Here is a 25,572-nt window from a genome sequence, read left to right as displayed (position 1 = left end):
TCAGGAGAACACAGAACAGATTTTGATATTTGTGCTTTTGCGCATTCCTATATGAATAATCGCAATGATTCATTGAGGCTCATTGCAACATAAGGTACTATTCAAAGTGAATTGCAGTATTGCCCAATATGGTAATAGTTAACTGATCCCTTGCTTGGCATGCATAATATTAAAGATAGGTATTTTCCTAAGAATAGCCTAAAGCAAAGGAACAAATGTCCTATATTGATTCTTAAAGTATTAGCATGCAAGATGTACTGTGTACATATAGGTTTTATATAGAGAGCATGCAAATGGATTAAACTGGAAGTTATTCTGCAGGGAAATACAGGAGGGAAAGTTTCTGGTTTTCACATCTTGGAATGTTAACAAGTACCTATGGTCCTTTCAATGCAGGCTCTCTTAAACTGCACCAAAAATGAAAGTTTATCAGATGAGAAATTGCAGTGACAGAGCTACTTATTTTGGGCTTTGCCAGTGCATTGTTTTCGGGTAGTAAGGTTGCCAAATACGTTGTCCTTAAAGGTCAAGTTGGTTTGCTTGTTAGGATGGCATGTGGATTTGAAAAAGCATGTAGTGCTCCATAGAGATATTATAGTGACCTTGTTCTTGCAATAAGGACTAACACAATGCCTGTCATGTTTGTCTAGAAGATTTTGCCCAAATTACATATTCATTAGCATAATTTGCCACTGTGTTTGCTTTTAGTACAGTTTTTGAAAGCAGTAGTGAGTGAAACACTTGGATACAGTGTTTCTGTTAGTTTTGATATATTTCTGATACTAGACATGTGAAGAGCATATTCTTACAAACTTACTGTTCTTCAAAGATGTTAATATAATCCTTACAGTGGCTGACAGAGCACTGCAAAGTTGCAAATCAGCTTTTATACTTTTTGATGATCCACTAAGGTATTATTTCAAGAGAATCTCCTGCTGTCTTTCAGCAGGACAAGCAAGAACCCCCAACTTTACAGCAATGGGTTAACAGTTTCCTTCTCTATATATTACCAAACAGTCTGAATAAACCTAGTGTGGAGGTACCCAGCATTCAGAAATAGTGCTTTGAAATTTCTGCCATTTTTTATGCATGCAGCATTGTCACTAAAATAGGTTTACTTATTTGTTTATTAAGGAACACAGTAATTTTAAGTGTTTCCACTGTTGACTAATTTGACTATTATTGTTCATTTTTTCTAAATAAATCATGTACCTTAACAAGAAACTTAGGCTCCACATATTTTGTTATCATTGAAAAAGATACTGCACGAGCTGTTTGTTACTGTCCCCCAACATTGCTGGAGAGAGCGTTCCTTGTACTGCTAGAGAGAACATTCCTTATTCTGCTGGAAAGAAGGCAGCCAAATTATTTAACCCATCAAAGGGGATATTTTTAGTTATGTCTCATTTTATCTGGAGGCAATTAGAGAGTGCTTATTCATGCTTCTGCCAATTCAACTGTGGATGCTATAGTATCCAGCTGACTGGAAAGACTGGTACCGTTTTCAAGCACCACTCTGCTGCATCTAGAGGACATTTGTCTATGCAAGTTCCAAATTCTCCTCCTAGTTCTCCTCTCCTCCTTGTGTTATCTTGAAACAAGTACAATAAGTAACATGGCACAATGACCAGAGTTGTGAGATAGTGGTCTTTAACATCTGATGTCTTCTAACATCTAATCTGAGGAGTCAACCGTTTGGCTCAACTGAAAAGAATATATTTTCTTCCAAAGTCACAAAACAAGAAAAAAACCCCAAAAGGTATGAGTGTTTCTAAACAATCCTCTTATGAAAAGCCATTCAGAATGAGAGGTCAAATACTAGCAGCAAAACCCTCTCAAAAGTTGGTAAACATCCGTCGAAGTCTGAACAAGTGTCTCAGAACAGAAACTAATTTGTTCACCTGTAGTACATTCAATTGTTTGCAGTTTCAAATGTTTGATTAGCTCAAAAATCCACGGTGCCATTGCATGCCCTAGGACTCTTCATGCTACTATTTTTGTGAAATGACCCATTTGGATCATCTTGATCCTCTGTTCTAAGCATCAGTGATGTGGCACTTTTCTTGCTCTTATAGTTGCTGCTTTTTTATGGCCTGGCTTTACCTCGGTGAGCTTCTGTGCTCTGCTGGGAGCCTCATTGGTTCTGGATGCCTGCAATGACTGCTAAACTGCAAACCTATCAATGACTGACATACTGATTTAATTTAGCACATGGATGACATCTTTGAATAAAAATTAAAATATCACTAAATTTAAAAAGGGTGGGTTTTCACATGTTTGTAAATTATCATGTTTTTTTCTCAAATTAATGGTTCCTGACAGGGTGAACATGGAAGTTGATGCCTAAAGTACAACCGCTAAAGCAAATCAGATACAGCTGTGATTGATTTAGGTTCTCATTTCTGTTGAAGTGTATAATAAGTCAGATGAAAAAGGTAGCAATACACATTTGTTCCAGCGAGAAAGTAAATAGGTACAACTGAGAACACATAGTAATGTTTCTATTACACAAGACAGCACATTTCCTAATCATGGCTGAGCTTTGTATTACTGTAATATTGTCTCTCAGGTGTGACTGTGAGGAGCCTGTGCAGTGCAGATGCGACACAAAGGCAGAGAATCGTCTCCTGTTTTGCTGTTGTAGGAACCCTGCTGCCATCATTCTGCTAATTCACTTACAGAGGCTTTATAAAGGAACAAGAAGTATTTGTTATGAGAAAGTACAGAATAGCAGCATAAAGACAAGCAATTTTGAACGGCAAAGCAAGCTGTAAATAGGAATGCAGTGTTCCTCTGGACAGTGTGACTTTTGCAGATTTTGCCTCTGTCCAGGACATCAAGTTCCTGTTTAAGTCTTGACATTTTCAGTCAAATGCTTCCTTTATATTTTCTGGGTTTATCTTCTAACACACCTTTTTTTAAAAAAAAATTATTTTATTCATAGCAAATGGAAAAATAGAATGGGCAATAGTGGTGTTATTATCACAATAGTCCAAGGATAAATATCTTAGATAAATACCTTACATACCTTGTTTCAGTGTATAACTGTAGTTAGGTTTTTCCCATTTGTTATTTAAAAAAAAATATGGTTGGACTAATTATATTTTGAAAGTTAATGGCTTTTGTTGATCTAAGTCAGAACTCTTGGAGAGTAGCCACATTGAATGAGATCTTGGTAATTTGCCATGATTTCACCACATGTAGCTCCATGAAATTACATGCCTCCCTTCCATATGGCTGTTGCTATAGCTATGCCAAAATCAACTAATACCACTATAATTTTGCTTGTGGCCCTTGCTGGAAGAAACCCACATACACCTTACATCAGGATAGATAAAATGTTCTCTTGTTTAGCTCTCTGTAGTATTCCACCAATTATTAGTAAAACTTAATTATATTAAAATACTTAGAACATGATGCAGAAATTATTAAGCAATGTACTTTATATTACTTACAATACAGTGAATATTGTCTAATGGATAATCAAGACCTGATTTTCCATGGCTGTTTCTATAGCTTTTATTGTCAGCTGTACCTGGGCTTAAGGGAACGTTCAGTGTGATGTACTGGATATTAACCTGCCTCTTAAATTCAGTTTATAGTAATGTAAATGTCAACATGCTGACACAGGCAAGATCAGATTCTTAGTCCTCCCAAGTATTTCCAAAATCCCTTCACCCCTGCAACTTTTCTTTCTTTTTTTTTTTTTTTCCTCGTTCCTTGCACTTCACTGTGCTTCCCAGGCCTTGATCTATATATGGATTCACAGAGTTGTTCTTTCTGCACATTCAAGGGCAAGCCATTAACTGCATGAAAACGATCCAGAACGAGCAGGATGCTGAAAAGCTTCCTGCGTAGCTTGGCAAGTGATTTGTAATGCTTTTGTCTAGGTATGTACTCCTTCAGGCTGAAGGGCTTGTGAAATTTTAATATGTAGTATTGCTGGAGCTAGTAAATCATATCTGCATCATGGGAAAGTCTGGGACCCCAAGACTTCTATAAAAATTGCAGAAAGTTGTCTAAAAATTCCCTCCATCTGAATCAAACTGTTAGGTTGCTCCTGTGTTTACTTCTTGACTAATAACATCCTTTTCTTCTGAGCTTTTATCTTCTCATTCCTTGTGCATTTGTATTCATCTGAATTCTCTTGTTTTATATTTATATTGTAAACTGCCTGGAGGCAGACAGCAACAGAAGGAGGATGCTCTGCAATGGTAATTACTTGTGTTATCATGGATATTCAGGAAAAGATCACCTGCAACCCAACTGTGCTTATGAAAGATGGGCTGGGGTGCATCACAGAATGATGATATTGCTGGATTATGTCTGCTGTATTGGATGGCACCAGGTAAAGGCAATTTACGGTTTTATTCACCCCCATTCCATTGGTAAGATCGATAACATACTAAGACATTGACTCTACATATAAAAAAAATGATTTCTGGCACACCGTGAAACAGTGAAAAGCTTTGCATAAGTTTGGAATTGACTTCTGGCCGAATGGGAATGAAAAGATTGAGAAAATTACACCATGAAAACAGACAGCAGGCCTTTCCTACTGTTCCTGTACTGAAGAAATAAGTAAGGGTTGGAAAACATTTCAATGCAAGAAAGTTTAAAAACATATCAGTCAGCACTGCAATCCTGCCAGATCGAGCTGAATTTTAGCTTTATAAGCTCAATTTTGTAATTTGAGCACAAGACTTCTACGTTAAAAATATCCATGAAGATACTCTAGGTGCCAGTGTATGAAACTACAAAGGGTCTATAGAGGAAACAGTATAGAAATTTAGATGGATCTATTTGAATTTTGATGAGTAATATGCCAAACCTGTGCTTACGGTACAACAATGTGAGATAATATTGTTTAAAGAGAAGTCTTGCACCTTTATTTTATTGGACTGGTGCCTGAGTCCACAGCCACCTGAAGAACTGCATCTGGCGAGACTAATAAAGTGAAACATGAGATTCCATGACCAGGCAGTTCAGCCTTGCAACTCCTTCCCTTACGAAACTATGATTGCCTTGGCACCTTGATATTGAGAGAAATCCTATGCTTTTTGGTTCTTACATGTAAATTCCACTGTAACCTAGCAAAACAAAATGCACCAGTACCACTCTTTTTAAATGTCACTCTTAATGCAGACTCAGGAGGAACACGAACTCATAGCAAGACATCACAATGGAGTTACTTAATAGATTTGTTTAATTTTCCGTATGAACTGCAGTATTTTTTTTTCCTGCTCAGTGCCATACAATTTTGCCGAGAACTCTTGTACGCACGTGGAGGAAAAAAATAAATCTAGCTATGAGATATTTTCTGTAGAGTGCGTTACAGTAAGTGCTTGTGGGTGTAATTTAATGTTTTACAGTGAAATTATGCTTCTGTTAGCAGAAAGTCATCAGCATGCTTTTACAGCAGTTCTACTGTCTGTCTTTTGATTTTGCTATTAACGCTTAGATGGACTGTCTGGGAGCTGTGCTGGCTCCATGAGCTGTATAGCCAGGACAAGACCTGCCAGCTCCACGCTGTTTGTATGCCCCTGTTTTTTTGGCCCTCGTCTCAAGCTTCTCTGGGTGTCACTTGAACTCCCGCAACTGGTGCACTAAGCTGCTCTCTTGTTCCAGGTCTCCATCTGTCAGACACAGCAGTTGAACCTGCTGCATGTAAAACCCTGAATACCAGGTAATAATACCAAGAGGGAAGTGAGAAGTCCACCTGGTACTTTATACACTAACTGTATTTATTTTAGATAAATATGTACCTATGCACACACAGAGGCATGTGCATTAAAAAATGGGCTATTTGCACTTCCTCTGAAAAGCTTTCAGAGATATTAATCTTTCGTATTCCAGCACAGCATAGTTCACAGGCTGCATAATATCCTGCAAAAATCCCTTTCCTTGTCTGTAAACTGCCTCATAATGTTCTATTCATAATTTTCTTTGACATTAAAAATGTTAATATTCTCAATATCTCCTTTCCTTGCTTATGTTCCTCAGGAAGATCTGGCATCCCACAGAAGCCAGATGGTGGCTTGAACTTCACAACTGAGCTGTCTAGCTGCTGCTACAAAAAGGGATGATTTTGCTTCCTCCTATCTCAACCTGAAGAGCATGTACCTAGCCCTTCCTTTGCACTGACTCTTGTCTAACCCTGCAGTGAACTCTGGGAATGAGCCTATTAATTAGAGACAGCTTAAACTAAGTGAGAACCAATGTCTGAACAAGGAAGCAAGACCACTGTGAAGATACCTCGAGGGCTGGTGGCTCCCTAAGGATCATGGAGTCACCTGCAGTGACGCAGCCAGCAGGGCTGGGGACTCACCAGCCTGGGCATGTCCCACAGCACACAGCTGTGGCAAGAATCCAGAAACCAGATCATCTGTTCATGGTGGTGAAAGAGGTCCAAGGTGAAGCCAGCACATCAGTCTGGAGACCAGGGCCAGCCATAGTAACTAGGGAGGCCCACAGGGACAAGGCAAGTCTTAAATCAAGCCAGAAAGCAAGGCCAGAAGAACGCAGACCTGCAGCATAGCTCAGGTAAGAACTGAGGGCCCAGGGCTGAGCTCGAATGGGCCTCTTGTGGCCTTGGGCAAGGAGTGCGGGGTGGAGGCCCCAGGTGAGGCTGATTAGGGCCATTAAGGCCCATTAGTGCATGCTGAGCCCTGACAATTACTCCTTTTGATGGGCTACCAAATTTGTCTTCAGCCTGACATCAGATTACACCTTCAAGCGCACATCCTCACATTGCTAAGGTCGTAGCAGCAGGAAAACGACCGAAAATACCTGAAAGCCCCAATACCTGAACTAGAAAATAGCCTGTGGCTACAGGACACCACGGGGCAAGAACTGGGCCAGAGCTGGTGGACACAGCAGTCTGTGAAAGGTGGAAAGAGAGAGAAAGAGCAATCCCATGAACAGATTTTTTTACTTTGTCCACCAGAACAGCAGAGCCCAAACAGTGCGTGCCCTCACCCGCTTTGAGACCAAAAATCCTTCAAAAGGAGGACAGGGGGCCTATGGCTAAACCCAAGGAGCGATGGACGCTGCCGATGCTGCCAGCGGGTGCGCTGGGGCGGCTGAGCAGGGCCCCGGCTCCGTGCAGGGATGTGGCAGCGAGCTGGCGGGCGGCAGAGCGAGCTGGCGGGCGGCAGAGCGAGCTGGCGGGTGGCAGAGTGAGCTGGCGGGTGGCAGAGCGAGCTGGCACGGCTGGAGGCGGGAAACGCCGCCTGCTCGGCTGCCTGGCAGCGCCGTGCCGGCCTGCCACAGGCTGGGGTTTGTGAAGGGCGAGGAGCGTGAGGCAGGGGTTTGCTGCTCCTGTGGGTGAGGGGCTTTGAGGATTCCCTGTGAGAGATGGCTCAGGGGAATTGGGTTTTCAGCGAGGCTGGGCTGCTTGGGGCTGGTGCTGTGGGGTATTTGGTACCTTCCCAGCAGGTGTTTCATTCACCAGCCCCGCTGCCTTGGCAAAGCCAACAAGCACCAGGAGGAGTTTTGCCACCTGCACTTGCCTCTCAGTGACACTTTTTCTGTGGGGAGCTTTTCATAGAATCACAGAATGTCAGGGATTGGAAGGGACCTCAAAAGCTCATCCAGTCCAATCCCCCACTGGAGCAGGAACACCCAGATGAGGTTACACAGAAGGTGTCCAGGCGGGTTGGAATGTCTGCAGAGAAGGAGACTCCACAACCTCCCTGGGCAGCCTGGGCCAGTGTCCGTCACTCTCACTGCGAAGAAGTTTCTTCTCATATTTAAGTGGAACCCCCTGTGTTCCAGTTTGTACCCATTGCCCCTTGTCCTACCATTGGTTGTCACTGAGAAGAGCCTGGCTCCATCCTTGTGACACTCACCCTCTACATATTTATAAACATTAATGAGGTCACCCCTCAGTCTCCTCTTCTCCAAGCTGAGGAGACCCAGCTCCCTCAGCCTCCCTTTGGCCCCTCAGCCGCAGGAAGCCTCATCCCTCCGTCGTTTTCAGCACCCTCCTCACACCACACATCCCCTGACCCCATCATCCCTCAGGTTTTCGCATTAAAATAGTAGCTCAGCGTGCCTCGTTTGCTCGCCGCCCCTGAGGATGCCGGCGGCGGTCGGGCACGAACCCTCCCGCCCGCTCCGCTTCGCACCGCCTCGCAGGGGCGAGGCCGCGAGATCGGACGTCATCGCGGGCTGGGGTTGTCGCGCCCGCCCTCGCCGCCGCGCGCAGGGAGGGGCGGGTCAGCCATCTTGGGCTCGCCGGGCCGTGCCTGCGAGCGGGCGGGGGAGGGAGGGAGCGCCCGCCTTGCGGAAGTGCCCTCAGTCCCCGCCGCCGAGCCCCGCCGGAGCGCGCCCAGGGCTGCCGCCGTCCCCAGCACCGCCGCTACCGAGGAGCATGGCAGGGCGGCTTCCGGCCTGTGTGGTGGACTGCGGCACGGGGTGAGCGACGGCCGGGGCGGCCGCTGACAGCTCGGTGCCGCCCGGGGCGGGGCCGGGCGGGTTCCGCTGCCGCAGATGGCGGCGGGGGTCGCGCTGCCCGCGGCGGGGCCGGGGCCGGGTCGGGCAGCCGCGCCAGAGCCGGTAGCGGGAGGGCTTGGCCGGGTGGGGGGTGATCAGCCGGCTGCCTTCCCTTCCCTTCCCCTCCGGTCTCCTCCTCCGCCGGGCCCGCCGCGGCCGCCCGCTGGGGAGGGTGTCCCGGCGCGGCCCCGCTCCCCGCCCTCAGCAGCCGGATGGCACCGAGGCCGCGCCGGCCGGGCCCCCTGCCCGGCCCCTCACCCCGCGGAGCCCTCGGGCCGCTCGTCGGCCGGTGCGTGTCGGGCTGCGGAGGACCCTGTGCGGCCGGGGGAGGCGAGCGGGGAGAACGATCGTGCGGCTGCCGGGTGCGGGCTCCTGAAATGCCCTCGCTCGGGGGAGTCACGGTGCTGCCCGGGAGGCTCTTATGTATTTATTATTATTATTTTAATATGTGGGTAATACCATTTATTCTGTGTTACTTCTCCCTGTGGAAGGAAAAACCCCTCCCCCTCCAGCGAGCAAGCGCAGAGGAACTTCCTTAGTTTTGTCAAAGCCTCTTCCTGCTTTCGGGCTTTTATACCTTATAAGGCAGTTTTCAGTGTCAAACCTGAACCAAATCCGTTCTAGAAACTCTTCTTTTTATTTAGCAGCTACCAGATGATGAAGACAATGCGGTGCCAGTGATATGTAGCATATAAAGCGATTCGGAGGAGGCCCGTGGGATCCAGACTCCCTTTTCCGCCGTGTCTCGGCTCCTGGAGGCTCTGGGTTGGGGAACAAGCCCTTAGAGGTGTCTGTAGGAAGCCGACCTGGAAGGGCTACGTGGTACCGCTTGCAGGAATGTGCTCAGGAAGTGAAAACCGCTCTGTGACCCGCTGTCTGCGGTGTGATTTTTTGAAGATGAAATATTTTATTTTAGGCATTGTGCATCAGACTTTTACTGTAAAGTATTGGTATATTCTCAAGGCTCTTCCTCTTTAGCTAGTACTGATGACATGCTGATTCTTTACCTCATCTTTTTGTTTCACTTCTCATCCATCTTGCTAAAAATAATCAAAGAAATTTCAGTGACTGTAGTATAGGTACAAACATTTACAATATTCTGAAAGGGCATGTTATTTTGAAATCCAGGCGCTTGTTTTTTGAAAGCACGTGCTCATATTCTATTGAAGTCTATTTGGTGTGTAACATTAATAAATTGGTCTTTTAGAAGAGCAGGCATGTATGTATCTAATGTCTGTACGTTTAACAGTTGTATGAAGAAGTCATACCTGTAGTTAGAACAAGAACTAAAACCTTGAGTTTTGTGGGATTGAGGAAGGTTAGCATAGCAGGAATGAGAGTGTAGCTGAATGTAATGGAAGTATACATGGGTTTAACATGATGTATATATGCACTGTTTATCTTTCGAAACAGAATATCTGTAATATACTCTGCCACATGCCACTAGAGGCTTTTTTCTATCTCACGTATTTGTACATTGCAGGTAGTCCCATTAAAGTCAGTAATTATGTCTTTATAGGTTTGTAAAATATAGGTTGTGATCACTGGAGTAGAGAGATTCGCTTAGAGCTTTCAGTGATACCAAGCAGGAACAACATGCTAGCATATAGCCACAGAAATTACTTAGTCTTTTTAAAGTGGGAGGCATACCAAGGGATCCGAGTGTTAAAACAAATGTTCCTGGGGAAGACCTGCGTGTAAGTGCTCCATTAATCAACTTCAGTGCACAGGGCGTGCTCTGTAATGTTCTTGTATATGATATTTACCAAGTCTCGCTCCTATTTTATTTGTATATATCCATTCAGTCTTCAAAGATCTTTCTAAGATACCGTTTTACTGTGCACTCGTATTTTTTTCTTTTTTTTTAACACAGTACCACTTATTCTGCTGTTCAGGCTTTTCTTTTCTGATGCACTTCGTAGTCTGAGGTTGTTCTTCCATTAAGTTCAGCTTCAGGAAACTGTGGGCAGATTTTTAGCATTGAAAACATTACAGAGCATTGGAGTTGTTGTAATTCATTGATTTCAGTAGTCAAAGATATGAACTGGTGAATTTACGAAGGAAAAATGTAATACTTGGGATAAATAAGGAGCAGGTGGGTAGTAGTGCAGTGGGATGTGATAGCATAATCATGCTCATAGCTTTTTTTAATCAGTGCAGCCCTCCCACCCCATCTCTGTTAGTGTGTATAAGCAAGATCATGACACATAAATTGTCTGCCTTGTGCGTTCTGTGGATCAGTTGAGGTCTCACCAAGCATACTGTCTTGTCTACCAAATAAAGCAAAAAAGGTAAAGATAGCCCCTGAAAACAGGAAAAGACAGAGGTCTCAAGAATACAACCAAAGCAGAAAGGTTGAAACAAATGGCCTTATTTAGAACACGCAAGGCTTTAAAAGTGCACAATTTTTTCAATAAGTAGTTTTTGGTGGTTGTTGGTTTGGTTTTTTTTTTTTTTTTTTTTTTTTTTTTTTTTTTTTTAGATGGAGAGGATGATAATTAATTTACAGTCCAAGGAGAATTTACCTTAGCAGCAAAAGAGCAGATGTAGGAGAGGTTTTAAGGGTGTCTTCCTACATGGCTTGTGCATGTAGATGCAGATTCAGTTTGTTGATCTGAGTGATATTTTTTCTTTCTTTTTCTCTCTTTTTTTTTGGGGGGGGGAGGGGTGTTCATTTTTGCCAGCTAAAATTGATGGGAAGGAGATGGATGAGAAAGGTGGCAGAGTTGTGCTTTTCAGCATCGGCCTGCACGGATTAGACAGATTTTAAGAACCCCTTTCAAAGCATAAAGAGACTAAAGCACAGAAGAGGTTGGGGAGATTATGCAAACCCTGTTGTTTGAGGCTTTAACAGGTTAGTCAAACTTTTTAGGGCTCATCCAAGTACATGTCATAAACCCGGAGCTGCCACGTGGGTGAAGTCAGTGACATGGCAATCAGATTATGGATGCAGCAAAAGTTGTTCCAGTATTACATTTGTTATTTTCAAATTTGCATTCCTTGCTTAAGTAAACCTGATATCTAGAAAATAAGGTAATGGATACCTACTAAGAGTGGGTAGAGACTGTCAATGGGACTTAGGTCGGACTGGTGTGTCTAAGGATTGCATACAAAAATAGTAATAAAAAAATATTACATTTAAAAATTGAAAAAAAAAAAAAAAAGAATGTGCTATTATTTCCAGAAAGTATACGGACAACACACCAGAAAAAGAAAAAAGCTCTTTCTAATATTTTAATCTCAGTAGGCTGCAGTCTTTTGCTCTGTACCTTTTGGGTATTTGAATAGTTTTTCTTGCCTGTTCTATAGGCAAAAGCACGACCTGCAAGTCATGATTAAAAGCTCTTCCTACGCCACTTCAGAATTTAGCTTGATTGGATTGACAAGTAGATTTTAGCTGTGTCTTTCTGTGTGAATGCATTTTTTTTTTTCCTTAGTATAAACTTGTATAACACTGAATTAGCTAGTTTGGGATGGCAGATAATTGCAAGTGTTCAAATTAATGACTCTTCAGCTGAGCTGAAGTGGCTGTGTAACCTACTGCAGTTCCAAAATGAGAGCTTAATTTTAGCAATGGAAGTGATTTAAAGAAAAGCATTTTCTGTACCTAGACTCCCTTTTCTATAGGCTGGTGTGCAGTTTTTCTTGTGGCTGTCAGGTGGATCCATTACCAATCAATACTTAAGTGTTGTAGGTGACCAGCTTCTCTAATTTACTCCAGAATCTTTGTTAGTAGGGTCAGTATGTTGGTTGGCCTTGAATAAATTTGTTATGTGATTGTGTGAAAATAATTTCTGTTGTCTCACATCTTGCTTTCTTATATCTCCTCTCATATGCCAAGCTGGCCACCTTTTTCACTTCCATTACACAGGTTACAAAAATCGGTGTGTTTGGGTTTTTATCTTTTTTCCTGAATACTAGGAGAGAAGGAAAGGTTTCGGAGCTGGCTGGATAAAGTCCCACTCTTCGTGGTAGGAGCATGAGAGTCCCTTGAAACCTCACAGCCATCTGGGTTCCCTCTGAGCTGAGAGCCTGGAACACTAATGTCCAACCTTGCTTGATGTGAAGTTGCAAACTGTTCTTTGGAATGAGTTGCGTCTCTGAGAGTTTCTTGGCTGCTCAGTTGTTATAACCAGTTTTGGTGTAAATGAGGAAAGGATAAACTTAGGCATGTGAAATCTCAGAGAAGCTGAAATCCTGGCCAGTGCTTGAGTGGTGTGGGCAGTGGAGTGAGCTTTGCATTGGGGGGTTCTCTACAAATCCTGCTTCTCTTGTTAATCTTCATGCAACACCTGTATGGCTTCATTCTCTTAAGTGGAGTGAAGTATTTATGGCTTGAGTGTCCTCCGATGTGAGAAGTTATGACAGGGTTGTATCATTCTGTTTCTCTTCTGGGTTTTGACCTGGTAATGCAAATGAGTACAAGATCCATGAAAACTAATAATCTTCAATAGACAGCAAGGATATGTGAGGTGAGAAATCCAGTGCTATAAAAACAAGGTAAGGGGAAGTATTATAACAGCCTGTATTTTGTTTGCTCTGCAGCTTTTTTAGTATCTTATACTGGACCTTGAAATGATTCTTCTTTCCTAATGTTCCAGACATTGGTTATTTCCGCAGATTCTCAGATCATAACTTCTCTTTAGTATAAATATTTCAGCACTGTGATGTTCTTGCAGTTAATATTTCAGTTGGATATCTTGTCATGACCTTTCATGGGTTCCAGTCTTCAAGCAAATGTGCTCTTTTGGGATGAATTTTCTCTATATTGTGTCATCCCAGAAGTAATTTTTCGGTGTGGAAAGCATGAACAAAATAATTCCTTAATGGAATATGGAAAAAAATACTCTTCCAGGATTTTAAGAGTATCTTTTGCTTGCCAGTAGCTGAAGTGGTTAGGGAGGGATGGGGAAATGCTTCATCCTTAACATGGAAAAACGAGTTGTGCTAGATTGAGAGTTGTGGTTTAATAAATATATATATATATTTTTAATAACTGCAGATAGGTTCTGAAGACCCACGATGACCTGTGGTGTCTCTTAAATGATTCTAATACATCACAGTCCATGTTGTAACACTAAATGAGCCACTTGCTGTGTCCTGCTGGTGTGTGCAGGGAAGGTTGTGCAGCCCCTGAGCCCAGAGCACGGCCCTGGCTGGGGGAGGTTGGAGGGAGGTGGGACAGGGCAGGTTCCCTGCTTGTTTCACGCTCCTTGTTTATTCCCCACTATGAATGTTCTGCCCAGAAAATACATTGATTGCATGAGTGTGATGTGCAGTTGCTCATCTAAATTAGTCGAAAATACAGCTTCTAGGAGTTCAAAAGTACTGTACTAGTTCCTGAGTAGTAATCCAGCCTCTGGGTTATTTCGTAGTATAAGGTACTTTGCAGTTGGTCTTTTAGTTCATGCAATTTAAAAGTTTCAACATTGTGTTTCAACATTTAGTTTCATCATTGCAGGCTTTCTTTGGGAAATACAAAAAGACTTCGACAATTTCAAACAAACTTTTTTTTTTTTTTACTTGTAATTTTGGTCAAACAGTCCCCATTTAGAGCCTTCAAGGGAAAAATGTTAAATTTGAAGGTAGAATAGCTGAAATAATATTTTAGTTCATCCCCAATAACATTCTTGAGTTCTTGCCTCCTCTGCTTAAGAAAAGGAATCTATGTTGCTTTAGTTTTTAATTTTTGTTCTGTTTTAGTCACTGAACTAAAATATATTTAGGTGTACCAGTCAAACAGAAATCATCCTTGGGTAGAGGCTTAAAAGTACCAATTTGATTGCAAACTTTTTAGTGTCCATAGCAGGATTATTTTAACCATCAAAATGAAGCACCTGCCCTTTCCAAGTGCTAGTGCTGAGATATTGCTTTCTTGCTTTTTTTGAATCAGCTATCAAGGAGGATTATATCCAAAATTGGAAGAGTAATTATTTTGTCCACTGACTTAATGTAGGATATAACGCAATTCATTTTTTTTCCTTTTTGTTCTGATCATGAGTTTGCATTTTTTAGACTAGACGTGGAAAAACTCTAGATAAATTTAGATTTTTTTTTTTTTTTTTTTTTCCCTGGGGTTTCCTTTTTCTATTATTCTCTTGTGGTCATCCCAAGTGTTTGCAGCTGTGCACAGGATGTGTTTTGGCGTGCTGAGTCTGGAGAGAATAAGGTGCAGACAGGAGGTTATCTGTTGATGATACTTTATTTTGATTGTACCCTGCTATCAATGAATGAATCCAAAGTTTAATTCTTTAGTTGATGCAGCATCTCCTACTTATCTATTTTTTCAGTATTAGCATTTTATTTGTCATGACTTGCCTTAGATTTATCATGCTGTTTGTCATCTGCAAGAGCTTTCACAGTATGACTGCTTGTGTATTAGCAGTCAGACTTGAGAATCTCTGCGATATTATTAAATGAGACCTGCTTTGTATATTAAACAAAATTCAGTGGGATGTTTTTGTCCACAGCTTAACAGGGCATTTTTTTCTGCAAGACAACTGTTTCTAATTGGAAGCCGTCTTTCATTAGAAGCATGGTGTAAGGCAATAAATACTTGATCTGGTGTTTCAATGCAAGCCTGTTCTTGATGGAAAACATTTGGTCACCTGCTGAAGCGGTGACCAGTGTACTGGGCAGGCTGTGGTGCTGCTGTGGCTGCTCCTCTCCTGGCCCCGCTCTGCTTATTTGTTTTCATCTCACCCGCCGCTCACATTGCTGTGATGGACTGATAGTGGAGGAGCTGTCGGTTCAAAGCTGGAGCTCGCAAGTGCTGAAATTGTGCAAATAGAAAGCACAAGTGCTCACTTTTTTTTTTTTTTTGATGTGGAGTAACATTACAGTTTTAGCCACTGTATTGCATTTGTTTGGAGAAACTTCCAAATTGAGGCAGGTTTATATCAGCTGCAGCTCTTTCTGCATCCTATGACTTGCATTTTACCTCTTTGATTTCTCTAAGTGCAGGATTTTTACTTGGAAATTATGTAGTTGTAGATTGAGTTGATCTCTCCTTGTCTTATCCATTGAAAAGTATGTATAGTTAATCTATTCTCCTGGGCTTTTTTCTTCGTGACAGATATCTGTGCAATGTTCAGGTTATTTTGGGCACATGATGTAAAAAGTTGCCAAATTAATCCCTCCCTCGTAATAAGTAATTTATACTATTAAGTAATTAGTCAAGCAGACGTCCAGACTTCTGGGACATTCTTTCCTTGTTATTTGGAAACATTACATGGAGTAGTCAGGCTGTGCAAAATGCTCAGAAAACTTGCATAAAAATTAAATATAAATTTGTTTAAAGATCTGGCAGTATAGGTTAGTATTGTGTGGGTGTGGTGTAACACAGAGGCACAGTTAAGACACTTGCTAAAATGAATTAGTCTAGAAGTCTCAAAGGAAGCAGTAAGTAAAAAGAGAGCATTCTGCTTTTGCCAACACAAACTACTTTCATTCGACAAAGATAATATCCAAAGCCATTTACTCTTCTTACTTTAAGAAAAACGTAGGAAGCTAAACGTAAGGAAGCTAGCTTTATTTATATTTGTAAAATCCATTTCAAATATTTAATGCTGATATGTACGTAGAAAATAAAGTTGACTAGGATGACAAATATAGATGGTAATATTGTCAAAATGGCTGAATTGGATTTTGTGAGTCTTAAACACTTAAATCTGGGCTGGTTTTCAAGCACACTTTTCACGGCTCAATCATAAGCTAGAGTCTTTTGGTAATAAATGCATCTTATCTTCCTGTTTACTTTCAGGAGAAGAGCACTTTTCCAGAGTTTAGCTGTCAATGCTGTTGTTTATTTATATTTTTATTTTGGTGCAAGTAAACATGGAGCAAAATTGAAAGTAGATTCCTTCTACTCCATCCAAATGTTAGTAAAATCAAAAGTTGCACAATGTGGTAGTTTCCTCTCTTCTCCAGGCTGGTATAAAAGCTGTCATCTTATTAAAAAGTAAGTGAATTTATGCATGCCGTGTAGCACACACTGCTGTTGACTCTGTGTTCCTTTTAGTAACGTACCTGCAGGGGTCTGGTCTGCTCTTTGTGGCCATGACTTTGTGGTTTTTCACTACGTATTTTCACTACATTTTACAAGCATTATGGTCCTGTCTGTGTTTTGAGTTGTAGATGTAGCTGCTGATAAAAAGCAGCACTGGATAAATATTCCAGATAATAATGAAGATACTTTTAAAGGTAACTTAACCTTCTATAGAAGTGTGTGGGGTTTTTTTTCCTCTTTAGAAAATGAATGTTTGTTAGATGCATTTCTGTCTGAAGCTGGTTTTGAGCTCACTTTCTAAATTGCATCTCACTTCAGTCTGCTTATAATTTGTTTTGCTGTGACAGTTGCCATATGTAGTGAAGAAGTATTTGTTGTCAAGGTGAAAGTTCTTGTTCAAGTGGACTGATATTTTTTGGGGGGAAATATTGTAAGAAAATAGTTTCAGGTACACAGTAATGCAGTTAATTCCAAGACCAGGGTTGCAGACTCCCGTATTTGTAACATCTCTGGTGTCTAGGTTTCCCATATGTCTTTGGACTATCACATTTTACCATCCCCTATGTCTCGTCTACAGCTTAACAAGATCCTTCATCTGAGAGCACTTCTAATCTTGTGTGTTTTTTCCATTTATAGAGCTAATTCTTTGGCTTTCACTATTGATTACTTAAAACATTTTCCATCATCAAGTGTTTTAAAACTTGACAGAAGCAATTTCGATTTAAAATGCAAACCAGTGATGTGTAAAAGGTAATGTATATATGTTTTAGCTAAAGATAGAAAAATATGAAAGCCATGACTCATTTCAAATATTTTGCTATCTTGTGCTTTATCAAGGACATTTGAAAAGAAATAGTGGACTAATTTATTAATACAAGTCGCATTTTCCTAATATGATCAGTTCCTTCCTGGACTTCTCATCTGCTGCTGCTTAACCAGTTTGCACCTGATGCCAGAGCTGGAAGCTTTTTTAAAGGGGCAGGATGGCTTTCCTCTTTTATCATCATTTTCTCATTACTTCTTTTTATGGAGACTTGAAAAGTAAATAGTCCCATCTGGTATACAAGAAGGATGATAGATGAAAAGCAACAAAAAACCCCATAAAATCTTGTTCAGGCTTTTCAGTCACATGAGGCCCTCTGTGTGAAGACTAGGGGCTCATCCATGAGAAGTTTTCCACTTTTTTTTTAAAGCAGTTTTATTATCAAAATACATCAGACAAGAAAAGCACTGTGCAAATCTTAAATTCTGTCTAGGTAGAATTGATGCATTTAAACCAGGAAAGGATATTAAGCCCTTTTTGGTGAAATCTTTGATGGACAGACCATCTGTAAGGAGCTGGCGACTGAAGAGCAGGATAGAATCCCTTTCCATCTGGTTGAAAAATTTGGAGTTTTTGCCATTTGATTTATTTCATGCCCTTTTGAATATATTATATTACTTTGTGTGTGTGTCCTCCTTAGAATCTCCCCACTTTCTGGGCTTTTCTAGAGTGCCTTCTACAACCTGCTCAATTAATTACAATTTTCCTAGAGTTAAGATAACTCTGCCAACAATGAATTTTGCTGTTGTGTGCACACCTGCAACAAAGAATTTACACGTTTCAGCAAACTTAAGTTTCATCTGCACTATCTTGTGTGCCTTTAGACAGTGACCTGCTGTGAAACTGTGAAATTGTAAAATGACCTTTCTTGGTTTTGTATTTTTTATCTTGAGCCATTCATAATAATGTTATTTACCTAATAGTAATTTAAAGATAAAATGCTTGAAACTTCATAAATTGAAATATTGAAGAAAAATATTGAGCAATCATTTTAACTGTTTCTCTGTAAAATTCGCTATGCAGCACGGTGTCAAGCTATGATGGAGGAGATTTCTGTCAACAAAGGTTATTTTAGCAAACAGATTCACGTACAAATATTATAATGGTCCTTACTGGTGTTCAAGTAGTACATGTGGAGAGTTTATTGCTGTGGTGTCTTGAAAGAAGTGACATTGTGAGATTGGTTTTAATGGTGAAATAGTTTGCAGACCATGCTAATGAAGGCAATTCCTGTGCAAAGGTAACAGACTTGGTAAGATTCTTCACTGTTCTTTGTTTTACATGATTGAGGCTTGTGTCTGATTTTGGAGTTTCTCTTTGCTCTTGGTTGATCCAAAGAAATGGCCCCATGCAGCCTTTTTCTCTGTTAAGTTATTTGGATTAAACCTACGAAGGAGCTTCAGAAAGCTGTGCATTTGGCTGCTCAGCGTGGGGTTTGGAGACACGAACATCGAAGTGGGAATTCTCTGAGCATGACAACAGAAAAGCCAGGGTGCATTTAAAATTTCCAGGTGGTAGGCATCTGATTTCAAACTGTAGGTTAATAGTTTAATCAAATAATGATTTCCAGGCCTGAAACTCCGGCGTTCCGGTATCAGTATTGTCTTCACAGATTAGCAGGGATTGCTTCTTTTAAACCACTCATCTCTTACTGTTTCTTCTAAGTGGCCAGTGTTCTCTTGTGTGCAGCTGTTAACGTGTGGTGATGATTTTTGACTCTCATTGGCACAATATCGCTTCAAAAGCTCAAGATTTCTTCCAGGAAGCAATACATAGCATGTCTGTACAGTATCTGTATCCATGCCTGTATGGTCACGGAATAAAAATAAACAGTCTTTGGAGTAGGGATCAAGACTCTAATTGTACCTGCTCTAAGATGTGTGTTGTGGTTACTGGGCAATCATCTTGCTTTTTGTCTTTGACCCTCATTTCTTGAAGTCTTTTCCACATGGTTACAGGAAAGAAATGCAAAGCAGTCCTGCCTCAGGAGAGTTTATAAGCAAATGGCAAGAGGCTCTTATGGGAAATGGGAGATTGGCTCTAAACCCATTTGGGTGGAAGAAGATATGGACTACAGATCTCCTGCTGCTTGAGCAAGTGTGGCACCTTGCAGAAAGGCAGTATCAGCTTACTTGTAAGAATAAACACAGTTTATCGTGTAAAGCCAAATCCCATTACACTTGCTTGGAGCATGGCCTCTTGGATGGGTTCTGCATAGGGCTTTGCAGAGGTGTGTTGAGTTAGAGAAACCTTGCTGGGCTTGTTGCACAGGCTGTGATATACGCCCAAGCAGAATTTTAGGACTTAAACACCCAAGCTAACATGTATGCTGTACAGATTACTGTACTTGGGAAGCCCATTGCATCTGCAAGGTAGGATACAAGGCAATGAATGTGTTGCGTTTTGAGTGGGAGCCTGCACAGAGGGATTGCTGTGGCTCAGGTGGTGGACAGTAATTCAGAACCATCATGAAGAGACAGCAATTTGAACAAAAACAAGGAAAAAAAGCCCTCTGGAAAATAATCGTGCTATATATGTGTTGGGTTTTTTTTTTCCTAACTTTATACACCTTGAAGTTGAACCAGAAAGAGACCGTTGTGGTTTCAGCCTAGTCCTAACTTTCCAGAGAGTTTCAGGTTTTACTCTCACTCCTGTTACTCTCACCTCCCTGCAGAGAAGTGGTGGTTTCTGTTTGTTTTTAAAGTTGCATTGCATCTTTCCAGCAGGGCCAGCGTTGGAGGTACATCTTATCCCTGTTCGTGTGTGCATTTAGAAAAAGTGTTCTATGCATGAAATTGCTTTTAGCCCAGGTCATTAGGAATTGCTGAGGGGCAGGCGTTAGCCCCGATTTGCTCTACAGAAGTTGAAGATGTGACGTTTGTCCTCTAGTGCTCTTCTCTGCTTGTGCTTGACTAACTTGTCTTTGCATGGAGCTGCAAAATAACAAGGATACAACTCCTCTTGGGCCACCTCATTTCTGTTGTACTTTTTAGAGCAGCTAAACAACTGTATTGCCCACAAAACAGTTGTCCCACTATTCCTCATCCTTTTGTTAAAATTGCAGTTGTGCTAGAACTAGGGCATACAGCTTAGCAGAATACATACAGAATGACATTGTTGTGGACAGGAAAGAAGTGGAGCAAAAGCACATGGTCATGGTTTGTGGTTTGCAGACGGATGTTCTGTTAATGACATTCTCATTAGAAATTCTTACCCTAAGTGCTGTTTCCTTTTGGCTTTAAAATTATCTGCATGACTAATACGTAAGTAACTTTCAAGTGACATTGCTTTCATGTCGTAGCCTCAGAAACATCTAGTCTAGGTGAGAGAGCACACACAAGAAATCCCATTAGTGCATCTGAGAACATTGTGGAGAGCCTGTGGCTGTCCTTCCAGAGATCTCCCGGCCAGATCAGCACAGAGCTGCTTTGCAGTTTCAGGCTGTGAGTTTGAGGTAGATGTGACTCTTGAGATACTTCTCCACTGATAGCTGAGATGTGGATTAGTAGAGTTAACTCAGAGGGAACCTCCATTAGTGGCTCCTTCCACCCCATTTGTGGTATGAATGTCCCCTACAAAAAAATCATAGTTTGTTTGTCACATCATTACATCTGCGTAGATGCCAGAGGATGGTGTGTGAGACCCCGTTGCCTTTTGGAGAAGATGTTGCAGGGAAGTCACTGGGGAATATCAGCACCATACATATACATATTGAGATAGTAAGGAGGGTGTGTGTGTATGTTTATCTAGATACCTACACACATACGTATGGAGACTTTGTGGACTGCTTTTGCATACTTAGCTTATCTTCTAAAGTAAATCTGAAGGTCATGATTATCCAACAGCATTTTTTGCCATGTTTGCCTTTTTTTTTTTTTGCCCCCTTTTCCTTTTCTACTTCGCAGAGCCAATACACCTACAGAAACACTTCAGGAAGCTGAACATGGAGAAATAAAGGAAAACATCTGAATGATCAAGGTTGAATTCAAGTTTTCACCTTTGGGATTTTGTAAATCAGTTCTGTGTTACAGATTTTAATAGAAGCCGGCTTATACCTTTATACTGTACAGTGCCTTGCTCTCTTACTGCTGAGTGCCCCAAACTCTGTGTGGGGAAAACTGAGTTCACGGCTCATAAAATGACCTGTGCCTGCCTGTCTCCATGGAAGTCCCTCCTGTCTCTCTTCAGTGCGATGTTGCAAGGAAGACAAGCAGTGATTTACTGGAAAAGTGTGGTCCAGTATTGGTGTTGCCTTACGATATCTTGAATATCAGGATTTTTTTCCGTTGTGGCAGGGATTGCTGCTCTGAAGAAGACAGGGTGTGCCTCGTTCCCCTGTGAATCAGATGTTAGTCAGACACACTTTGGCCTTCATGTGGAAATCTAGCTTGCCCATAGTATCTTTTTTTCACGTGACTTGAATACTTACTTCAAGTGACAGTGGTAGAGTAGATGTGATCAGTCTGAATAAAGCCTTATGTTTGCAAAAGTTAATTTTTTAAAAAAAGCTCACTTATTAGATTGTACGTTTGGAGAACTGAAGGTTTTTGTCAACTTTTGTTCATTTTTGAACTTACCTTTTTTGTGTCACCTATCACGTTTTTAAGCTCCACTTTAACTCAAGAGTGTCTATACGTTTAGTTATGGAAGTCAAGCTCCCTGTCACCGCAGGAGTGCCGCAGAAGGCGAGCCTGGAGCTGGAGGGGCAGGTCTGAGGCGCAGGAGGTGCCACTGGGTCCCTGCCCTGACGCATGGGCAGGTGGTAGTGACATTCCTGATGCCCAGAGTGTGGGCAGGACATCTTGGTGCCGTAGGGATGTGAAGCCTTGTGTTGGAGACTTGCAGCTGTAGTGCTTTAATATTCACAGACCAGAGGCCATGCATGGTTTTTTTTTCCTTTTTTTTCTTTCAGAAGCTTAAAAGCATGACTCTTTTTTTTTTTTTTCCCCCTCCAATGAGTCAGGAGACTTCTTGCTGAGCAGGCCATAGTATTTTTAGATATGCTGATTTTATGTCTGAATACAGTCTTTTTATGTAAAATGCATCTTTCATTTGGGTGTTCTTGCAGTCTGCTGGCTGTGTGTGTGCTGGGCAGCCTCCCACACCACAAGCAGCTATGCAGCCTGTTACCTGCAACAGTTCAGCTTTTGTTTTCTTTGAAATACTGAGTTTAATAATCAAGTGGTTTTAACTCTTTTTGCTTGTTAAGGCACTTCTGATCTAGTCGTGGGTTTAGGTAGCCTTCAGGCTCCAAAGTTCCTCTGTAGATTCAGCTTTAAAAATCTACACGTCGCAGTTCTGAATTTGCAAGGGAAGGTAGAGGGGGTGAGTCAGTATTTGCTGGCTTTCTTATTAATTTTCTTGTGGAACTAGAAGCCTCTTAAAACAATGTTGGTACAGAGAACAGTTTTATTCTGCACGACAGGTTATAGAAACATCAGATTGTGGAAGTCTGGTTTTGTCTTTTAGGAACTAGATACTTAGGAAGAAAATTTTAAAAAATTTGTAACTTGAGTCTGCAAAATCCGAGTTGCATGTCGTGAGTTCAGACACATACGGTGCATAATGCTGATCTCATGAGAGGTGAATTTCTTTCTGGTATTTAGTTTCATTTTTCTTTTTTTCTTTCCGTTATTCATCTTATTTTGCCTGTGAAGTTTTTCAGTAAACTTTCCTGTTGATCAGTATGAACTCAAGGGTTTTCTTGCATGATTCCTCCCAACTGTTGCAGTGTGTTACAGATGAGATCAGGTTTACAGCTTTAAAAATACTTACTCGTGCAAAGCCTTTTTGGTGTTCGATGAGGTCCTATGCTGTGCGATTTAGAGAGAAATATACCTTCCTTTTGAGAATGCAGTTTTTCCTGGCCCAGCACTAATGGACACAATTGTGTAGGCATTAGCGGGCACGTGAGCAGACTGAACCGCTGCATCAGTGGCACTGCGGCAAAACCCGCAGCACCAGCGCTCCTCTTCCAGCCGGGAAAATCCAGCCTCTTACTGTGTTTGCTGCAAGGCGTTTTACCGTGTTATTGACATAAATTTACGGATTGTTAAAGTCAGTAGTGCCTTGTACCACCTGAGATCTCCCAGGTTTATATCCAAGTGCTGAAAGCCATGGAGGTGCTACTACAGTGTGTTGTGCTTTTGCTGATGGTGCTAATTTAGCCAGTCCAGCTGCCTGACTGTGTAAAGAAAATAAGAATATTGTCACGTCTGTTGGTTTAAAAACTTGTTTGTAGGCTGTAGCTCTTGAATGTCGCACGCATTTTGGTCTGCATGTTTTAGAATTTGCCTGTGCTGTTGTTAACTCTTTTGCAACAACACTTCTAGCAGCTGGATGGTTTTGTAGTTACTTCTCATGAATACATTGGTAATTTCTTCAGTTTTCTCACATCGTAACGATGAAAATGATGTATATATCCATAGCAAATTCTGGAAATTGGAGAGGGTGGAGGTGTGTAGTTCTTTTCCTCTTGCTTTCCTTACTCTTATTAAACACATTTGCAAGAGTGTTTTCAGTGTGTTAAATGGAATTTGTTTTGCTGCCACTGTAATTATCAGCTGTCAGTACTTGCCGCCTACGACGTTACCTCTTGGGAAAGGCTTGTGAAGAAATGATGGCCAGCCCAGCCACGTGCCCAGCTGGCAGGCCATGGGAAAGGGAATCTTTTCCCCTATAGTTAGCAGTTACAAAAACACTTATACCACTCTTATTATATGAAAATATTTCTATAGAAATGCTAAGGGAAGAACCACTCTGGTTCTAAGTTATACTTCTAAGCTTTGATAAATTGAATTACATACTTTGTGTTCTGCAGCAACTTTTTACTAGAGTAGAAGTTAGCAATGATGCTTGATTTGTTGTAGAAAGCATTGTTTTTCCTTTTAAAAAAGATAAGTTCTTTGAGTTTTTTTAAGGAAGTTCAGCGAGTCTTTATGGGAAGAGTTCATTAAAAAAAGGGAGATATCTTTGGTATTTGTGGTATTAAGTATTATAACCCAACCTTTTTTGCCTCAATAGGTATACAAAGCTCGGATATGCCGGTAATACTGAACCCCAGTTCATTATTCCTTCCTGTAAGTACTTATTACTTGTGTGTGAATGATGAAGTTACACTTAGAGTTTCCATAACATGCTATGTGTGTTTAAAAAAAAAAAAAAAAAGCAACTTGTAAAGACCTCTGAATGGTGACACAAAGTGATAGTGTGGCTCTGTTCTGTTTAGAAAGATACATTTGTTATAATGGTATACTAATATTTGAAGTTAATATCTTGGAAGTTGAAACCATATTGAAATACAGTAGTGTGGCTATATTTGCTTTTTAGAAGGTTTCCCCCTTATTAGGGACTTCTCAGGTTGAAGTTCAGTTGATGTTAGCTAGCAAAACAAAATTAAAATCAGATTTTTAATATCTCTAGGGTTTTAAATGTTGTACTTCCCGGGTATTTTTAGTATTACAGTCATGTTCCTTAATTCAGTATGTTTTGTAAATAGAACAAGAAATTGTTTAACTTATTTTTTTAACATGTAAAATCACTTATTCACTCCCTGTCTTCTGAAGTGTTTCTCCCACCTGAAGTGATGGAGCTCTGCTCCAGAGAGTAGAGCTCAATGGGCTTCCTTTGGAAATGCTTCACTTCTTGACCCCTACAGCACTTGGCATTTTGTCATTGTTCATCTGTGCCAAAATAATCACGTATTACATCCTGATAAAAAGGAATAATTAGTACACCCAGTTTTCCTTGTAAATGCAACAGGAAAAGAGCTAGAACTAATAATACTTAAGCAATAGTAGCTGTAAAATAGAACTTGATAGTTTGAGCTCTATGCTGCTTTTTCTAGAAAACATGCTTCAAAAGCAATTTTCATGGAAAGCAAAGGTTTATTAACTTAACGCATTCTCCTGTTTTCATGCAAATGAGAAAATCCTTTCAATCTCTTTTATATGTAGTTCTTCATTCATTTGTTTTTTCAATTGAATTTCATTTGGTGTACCTCGGTGGTATATAAACTATAGTTTTGTTTTTCACACAGAAACTAGTTTTAACATCAGATATTTTTAAGTTACCGCCCATTGAAAAAAAACCCTTACATTGCTCTTTAAACTTCATAGCTGTCTTTACATTAAAAATAGGAAAATGGTTATTTTATGGCATTTCAGATAAGTAGAGTTTATGTACTTTTTCTGCATATTTGGATTTGGTTTATTTAATTAAAAAATCGCTTTCTCGTCCAGAAAAG

At 41.0% G+C, this 25,572-nt stretch overlaps 1 protein-coding gene across 1 annotated transcript in view; it reads left to right on the top strand.

The window, feature by feature from the left end:
- Positions 1-8,244: 8,244 nt before the first annotated feature.
- ACTR3 (actin related protein 3) overlaps positions 8,245-25,572 on the top strand; it is a 31,376-nt gene continuing 14,048 nt past the window's right edge. Inside the window, exons 1-2 of the mRNA XM_065637570.1 lie at positions 8,245-8,418; positions 24,351-24,406. Coding sequence (XP_065493642.1) covers positions 8,375-8,418; positions 24,351-24,406 — 100 coding nt within the window. The 5' untranslated portion in view covers positions 8,245-8,374. The remainder of the gene's footprint in view (positions 8,419-24,350; positions 24,407-25,572) is intronic.

The sequence above is a fragment of the Caloenas nicobarica genome, chromosome 6, assembly GCF_036013445.1.
Source record: "Caloenas nicobarica isolate bCalNic1 chromosome 6, bCalNic1.hap1, whole genome shotgun sequence".
Taxonomy (NCBI): domain Eukaryota; kingdom Metazoa; phylum Chordata; class Aves; order Columbiformes; family Columbidae; genus Caloenas; species Caloenas nicobarica.
The sequence above is the reverse complement of the archived record's forward strand: the minus strand, read 5'-3'. Positions and strand labels throughout refer to the sequence as shown.